The 7,106-nt window shown below is 49.5% G+C and overlaps 2 protein-coding genes across 3 annotated transcripts; both read right to left on the bottom strand.

The window, feature by feature from the left end:
* Positions 1-1,067: 1,067 nt before the first annotated feature.
* LOC113202841 (PSME3-interacting protein) lies at positions 1,068-3,631 on the bottom strand. Of its 2 annotated transcripts, XM_026417278.2 has the most exons (7): positions 3,472-3,630; positions 3,062-3,175; positions 2,887-2,985; positions 2,588-2,798; positions 2,338-2,498; positions 2,103-2,246; positions 1,068-1,718 (listed from the first exon to the last, which is right to left on the bottom strand). In XM_026417278.2, the coding sequence occupies exons 2-7, from the start codon at positions 3,156-3,158 to the stop codon at positions 1,711-1,713; spliced, it is 720 nt and encodes a 239-aa protein (XP_026273063.1). In that variant the 5' UTR covers positions 3,159-3,175; positions 3,472-3,630; the 3' UTR covers positions 1,068-1,710. The 2 variants fall into 2 exon arrangements, with proteins under 2 accessions (XP_026273063.1, XP_026273062.1); XM_026417277.2 differs by having other exon boundaries at positions 1,068-2,246; positions 3,472-3,631.
* A 119-nt stretch (positions 3,632-3,750) lies between these two features.
* On the bottom strand, positions 3,751-5,914 carry LOC113202840 (trypsin-1-like). Its single transcript, XM_026417276.2, has 6 exons — positions 5,642-5,914; positions 5,445-5,547; positions 5,218-5,377; positions 4,650-5,073; positions 4,512-4,572; positions 3,751-4,421 (listed from the first exon to the last, which is right to left on the bottom strand). The coding sequence occupies exons 1-6, from the start codon at positions 5,714-5,716 to the stop codon at positions 4,294-4,296; spliced, it is 951 nt and encodes a 316-aa protein (XP_026273061.2). The 5' UTR covers positions 5,717-5,914; the 3' UTR covers positions 3,751-4,293.
* Positions 5,915-7,106: the final 1,192 nt, after the last annotated feature.

Below are 7,106 nucleotides of genomic sequence, written 5' to 3'. Positions count from 1 at the left end.
GGAGCGTTTTGTCGGGCTCGCTGACGGGCCCCGGCTGCCTAATAAGGGCGAATAGGAGCCGGCTGCATTCCCCGACGGGACAGAGAGGATAGGGTTGGCGGGGCGGGTCGCCCGTCCTCTGCCCCCCCCCCCTCTCTTCCCCTAATGAGGGTGTCCGCAAGCCCACTCACCCGTGTCGAGCTGCGAGCGCTCTGGCGCCGGTGCCCTGCATCACTTTTCAACCAACAGCGTTTTCTTCATCTACAAATCATCTCATCTTTAGATTCGGGGTAATTATACGGTGGTAAATGTAAAAGCAAAGAGTTTTGTACACATCTGTTTGTTTATTTCAAGTAAGTGTAGGTTGTATATACAGGGAATATACAGGGTATATTACATATGGGATGATTCCCATTAAGGTGCCCCCACAATGAGCGCGAGGCGATGCCGGGTAGGCGATGCCGTGCAGCCAGGCCGTGCTTGCAGGCCGTGCCGGCAGGTACCGACTTTTATGCGAATACAGCTTTACTTAGAAGATGGGAGGCGTAGCTCCGCGCAACCGGCACGGCCTGCAAGCACGGCCTGGCTGTACGGCATCGCCTCGCGCTCATTGTGGGGGCACCTTTACTGTTTAGACAAAAAAGAGGGTTGTAGACCAAAAAACACAAACAATCAAACATGCTAATAGTCGAGGACTTGCAAACAGTAGTCATTAAAGAAACTGTAACTTTATAAATAAATATTGCGTATCTTGTTTCAGAACCATTTTCAATAGGAGTACGGCCCTTCCAAATACAGTATAAGCACAGACTACTCACACATGCAAACCTTTTAGATCCAGCTTAAAGAAAGCTGTTCTGATAAAGCAAGCAATTTTTTTAAAAATCTCATCAGAGGATATTATTTACAAGAAGTTTAGGTTGCCATTCCCAAACAGAAAAGAAGGTCAAAGCAAGTTTTTCATCAATTGTTTTTCTTTTCCAAAAAGAAATATAAATGTACCACTAGATTCAAATCTCCAGGTGGATTTTGATGAATTAATGTTTTGGAAGGAATAATAGAGTATGTATAAATAATCATTCCAAGAATCATCTTAAATCACAGGGAAGTTTTTATTTTTATTAAGAACAAATCTGGTTTAATATGGAATGAAAAAAAAAGCCTAATGTGCACAGGTGCCTACAAATTACAAAGGGATCACAGTGCATTAGTCCTCAGACAGGACTGGAGCAATTAAAGAGCAACAGAATAAGCTTAGTTATTCACACCAAGAGCCTTTAGAACAATCATAAAGTACTGGCAACTAAGAACACATGTCAGTGTCTCTTGGATTTTAATTCAGTACTAATCCAAATTACACTGTGGCAGAAAACAAGTCAAACAACTGCATCACAATAATAGAGATTTTTTTCAAAATAGCACATATCAACTAGCTCCTCATAATGATCTTTTGAGCACAAGCCAAAAACAAATATCACAAAAGGAATGCAATTTAAAGGATGAGGAGTGCTAACAGACGGCTAAAGCTTTAGCTAGGATCCACATTAGTACTTTTATAGATATCCGCTGACAATGTTAATTTCCACATTGACACTGCAGCAGATGAAAAAGTGATATTAGGATGTCAAGCATCCATACTTTAACTTTACTAGATACCTTTACCTGCACATAATGGTAAGTGCAGGAGTCACACAAACAACATCAAAACCAATGAACAGCAGCAGAACTGTCTCAATTACCTGCGGGAAAGAAAAACTAAAATATCACACTCTTCCAGAAAATAATCCTTACAGAAGATAAAAAGTAAAACTTAAGATTATCCTCCCAGATTAGATTATTATAGGTATTTAAACTTAAGGAGCACAGTAAAACAATGACAGCCTCAATTGGCAAAGGCAAGGCAAGTATAAAATCACCAATAGCAATTTAAAATAGGTGATAAATTATTTATTACACAGTCTTAATGAAAAGGAAACTGATAATTATTTTATCTTAAGAGCAGTCTATTTGGATGAGAAAAATGACATGAAATTATTGAGACTGTTGCTGCTGTTGGGGCTTGGGCTTAATATGCTCTGCAGTACGTCCAAGGAGGTCAAAACGTGATGGTGGAGGAAACTCACAATCCGAATCAGAGCTATCATCAGAATCGCTGCTGTCAGGGTATGAACCCAATCCTGGTAGCACTCCAACACACTTCAAAGTTGAAGGAAGAATTATTCCTGCTGGTTTTATCAAACTGGTTGATCCAGACTCATCAGATTTGCCTGAAAACAATGTTTTTGGTCAAATACAGAACTGAATACAGACAGGGTTTACATTTTTAATGGATAAGAGCCTCATACTCAATGAACTCACTTGTTTCAGCGGGCAATTTTTCTTCACTTTCAGTTTCCTCTGTTGTAGTTTCAACAGTCTTAGAATCCAAGTTGGCTTTTTTGGAGGGAGGCGTAGGTTCATTTGATGGCCTCTTCCGCACAACGGCTCCAGCAAGAAGTTTCATTTGTGAGCTGCGATTGCTGTAGGGAAGAGGGAAACCAACTTTAGATCAAATCTAGTTCTCGTCAGTACATAGACAATAATACCAATAGAAATTTTAGATCGGTACCTTGCTGTTTTATTTGGCAATACAGGATTTCGGATCTCTGACTTTAGTCTCTCCTCAACATTTTTCTCAGCTAATGTAGCTACAGCATTACGAAAATCATCCATTTCTTTCCGTTCTTCCAATCGAGTTTGTTTTTCTACAGTCTCCTTTACTCTCTCAACAGTGTCAAGAAAGTCAACTTCATCATCATCAAGACCTCTGACCATGTTCTCTGAAAATGACCCATAACCAAATGAAACATTAAGAAATAATAAATCTTTACAACTGTATTTGCTTTTGAATGTTAAAGATATGCCTACTAAGTTTGTGAGCCTCTTCAAATTCATCATCTTTCTTTTTACGTTGTTCCTCTAGCCTTTCATAAAGAGACCTGGGGTCATAAACTTCTTCAGGGGCCTCTGAAATAGAAATGCAAAATTTAAAGGCAATTCTTTTGTGCGTAACTTTTAAATATTCACCATTTAAGATGCTTACCCACGGGTTGATCTGCTGTTCTCACTTTATCCCATTCTTCTTGTCGTTTTTGTCGCCGTTCCTCAAGCTCCTTTTCAGAAACGAACCCAGAACTCATGATGAGAAGTATGTTTCCTACAAACAATTAGAAAACACAAAGGGTGAGTATAAATAGACAAGTTGCTTCTATAGGCCTTCCAATTATTTATTTTTTGTGTTAAGTGGCATCCGTCATGTAACCAGAGACAGACAACTGACAAAAGGAATTAGGGACAGAGTTATAAATTGGATCATTCAAAAAATACTAAAAGATCATACAGAAACAGAAAAACAGAATATTCTTCGGATGTAAATATAAGAAAATCATAAAATGTTCAGGCTCACATAGAGAGCCGAATGTTTGGAACAAATGTCATGTATAATAAGAAAACCTTAAACAGAAGTAAACACGACGCGCCGAGTCGTTATTTGGTCTTCCAAGAGTGAAAGCAGAAAACGTTGCGCTTCAAAACATTTTGAATGCAACGATACCGAGAGGAGATAAGTCACACAAAATATAGGTTAGAATGTTTGTGATGGTTGCGAGACTACCCGCTAGCTCGCCGACTGATGATCGATATCTCGATAAGGGCGGCAGTTACGAATTCATGAATTCGAATTCATTTGAGAGAGCAAATAGTGTGTGAGAATAGGAATAAAGTCTATCGCCGTTGAAGTTTAACAACTTGTCGTTTATTATGCTATAATTAGTAACAGCCATATCTCTTAGACGCACATCTAGAATAAATCACATTTTAAATAAGTTATAATTCAATAAAACATTGGCATCACTACTTCCCTATCTGCACCACTTGTGCGAATCTTCATACTATCCCACTACTAAAACTTTCCCCATTACAGTGAGCCACAACAAACATAAGAAACAACCTTAATACAGGTATTAACAATTTAAAAATCAGTCTCCAATCCATCGACCACTACCAAGATAAATAAAATATTAGTAAATGTTGGGTAGGGACTTCCCCATCCCCTAAAGAACTTAACAATTAATTCCTACTACTCCCTCCCCTTTTACAACGAAACTTAAACCACTGAATTGACTAGAATCAGTATTGGGTAACTGCAGCACTTTATCTCTCCTCTCACTTTCATTAATTAAGAACCGAAGGGTATGTCGTCTGACATCACGCGCTCGCACTTGCGAACGGGGACAACAACGGATCTTGTTGTTTCCGGTCGAGTCTGCGCAGTCCTCAGGCGGCGGGCTTGCACAGGCAGGTGTCTTTGATCTGCTCGCGGATCCAGGGGAGGAACTTGTGCACGCGGGTGTACACGCCGGGGAAGTTGGGCCGCGCGCATCCGCGCCCCCACGACACGATCCCTGTAGAACAGGACAGCGTTGAGCTCGCACTAGAGACCGCGGGGATGGAACTGGAAGGACGAATCTAAGTTCTAGGCGCCATGCACTCACCGATGACCTCCGCACTGGGGCTGTCCTCGGCGCCGAGGACGAGGGGGCCGCCGCTGTCTCCCTGAAAGCAGCAGTGGGTTAGAGGGCGCCCGGGAGGTAGACCACCCAAGCGACGCGGCTTCAGCGAGCGCGGCCTACCTGGCAGGCGTCCTTCAGGCCCTTCGGGAAGCCGGCGCAGATCATGTTGTCGGTGATGCGCGTGGACGGGTAGCCGGCCTTCTTGCAGTCCTCCTCGGACATGAGGGCCACCTCCACCTTGCGCAGCACGTCCGACACGGGCCTGCGCTCGCCGGTGCGGCCCCAGCCCGTGACCGTGCCCATCTGGCCCGCGTACTCGCGCTCCGCCCCGGGCAGGCACACGGTGCGCGCCAGCTCGCCCTCGCCGTCAATGTGCACCTCGCGGCTCAGCTCCAGGATGGCGATGTCGTTGTTGAAGTTGGACACGTCGAAGCGTTCGTGCACCGAGACCTTGGCGAGCTTGCGCTCGATGCGGCCGGGAGCCCAGCGCGACGAGGAGCGGTTGTGCACGCCCATGGTCACCGTGATGTCCTTGGGGGTCATGCTGCACCGGCGAGGCGGGGCGTGGCGGGGCGTGGCGTGCAAGCGGAGAGGGAACCCGTCAGTCAACGTGTCGTCGCCCCGGGCGCGGCTGGCGCGGCCCGCGAGCGTGGCCCTGGGGGAGCGGCGGCCCGCCGGCGGTACTTACCCGTACATGCAGTGGGCCGCCGTGAGGACGTGCTTCTTGGAGATGAGCGCGCCGCCGCAGTAGAACTTGCCCCGGCGGGACAGCGCGGCCAGCCAGGGGTACTCGCCCTCCTTGGCCTCCTCGCCGCCCACGATGCGCGTCCGCCGCGCGAGCCCGCACACTGGAGACACACCCCACGGTAACCGACGCTCTCGACCCGCACAAGCAGAGCCCGTCGAAGTACTCACCGCAGTTGCAGCCGTCAGCCGCCGGCTCGCTGGTCGTCGACGTGCCCGTCTCGTTGTAGTGCGTCTGGACGCTGGAGGTCGGCAGCGCTGGGATGTCCGCCCGCTGCCCGTCCGAGAAAGAAGAACACGGTAAAGATCCTCGTGAGGAGTCCGCCGACCCACGGCTGAACAACTCAGAGACTGGGCAAAGCACGCACCGGGGACGCCGCGACGACGGCGGCGGGCACGAGGACCAGCACCGCGAGCAGGAGGGTGTTGTTGGAGGGGGCCATCGCGGTGGTCGAGCACTGTGCACTGGGAGCTGTTGTTCGGGATCACCGGTGTGCACCTGCAGCTGTCGCAATGCTCGTCCTGCTGCAGCTGCGTGCTGCTGTGGGTGGGCGGCGAGGGAGACTGTGACACCTGCAGGTGCCGCGTACCGTTTTATGTCGGGCGACGCGAGGCGCCGCGGTGCGCCGGGCCGCCGCGGGCGACGCGCGACTCTCCGAGCGCCGGTGCCGCGCGATCGGCGTAACGCCGACCGAACGCGACGTAACGCGACGTAACGCCGCGTAACGCGGCGGCCGCGGCGGCCAGGTTCAATGGCACGGCCGTATGCAAGCGCAGACCTCCCGCTCGCTCCCAGCGCAGAGAGCCCCCCGGAGCAGAGCGCGCAGCGAGCGGGGCGCAGCCGGCGGCGGGGAGCCACGAGCCACCGGGCAGGAGAGGGCCGCCGAGTGGCGCCATAAGAGGGCTGCTTATCAACCCTTACGGATAAGTCCGGTGCGCTATGAACAAGCAGTCAGAAATCCTTTCTGAAGCTAAGGGACATAACCGTCGCGCCACCCACACATCCTGACAGTGGGGCACACAAATGTCTCGTGCACGTTAGGAGAATAACAACAGGTCGAAGCCGTTCAAAGCAAGTTGAATTCATGCAAAATAATTTGTATAAAAACGACGCGGCACATTTTGAGTGTTTATGAGCGTGCGTGTGTGGGAGGTTGCGGGGAAGGGGGGAGGGGTGCAGAGAGACGCCAGTGAAGGCGCCTCATTTGAATACGAACACCGTGTGTAACGAAGTGGCAGTGGCACCGGTGACAGTGGAAGCAATGGGACACCATGTTCGGTTCGGCACAGCGATTTCGGAGGAGTGAAGAGTTCGACGAACCGATCCGTCGAGACCGTGCTGCATGCGAGGGGATTCCAGCCGTTGAACCTGGACCTTGTCGTGAGTCATGGTCCTCTGCAGAAAAACGTTTGAACTCTAAATTAATAAGGAGGGCCAAGGGCCAACGCCAAATAGTGAACGGCTAGCAAGCTTTCTTAGGTCGGTTTAAATTATTTGCTCGTCCTTGACGTGGCCTGCCTGCCAAAACTACAATGATAATAATAATTAAAGAAAATCATCCCCCCCCCCCCGTGTGGGTAGTGCGCGCCGGTGTCATCGTGTAGGAGAGACGCACTTCGCACTACGCATCAGGCAGACACACCGGGCCCATGCACTTGGCGATGTGTGTCAAGAGCACGCAAGGTCGAGGCGGGCTGGGCCGGCGCGCCGCCGGGTGGGTGGGTTGGTGGTGGGTGCCACCACCACCAGGTCCCAACCGCGGCGACCCCAGCCGATGCGCGGCCAGGCGCACGCCGCCGCGGATCCCGCCCAGACACCCGCATCGCCACCCA

The sequence above is a fragment of the Frankliniella occidentalis genome, unplaced genomic scaffold (assembly GCF_000697945.3).
Source record: "Frankliniella occidentalis isolate FOCC.00 unplaced genomic scaffold, Focc_3.1 Scaffold28, whole genome shotgun sequence".
In the NCBI taxonomy this organism is placed as follows: Eukaryota; Metazoa; Arthropoda; class Insecta; order Thysanoptera; family Thripidae; genus Frankliniella; species Frankliniella occidentalis.
This window is presented reverse-complemented; position numbering and strand designations above follow the sequence as displayed.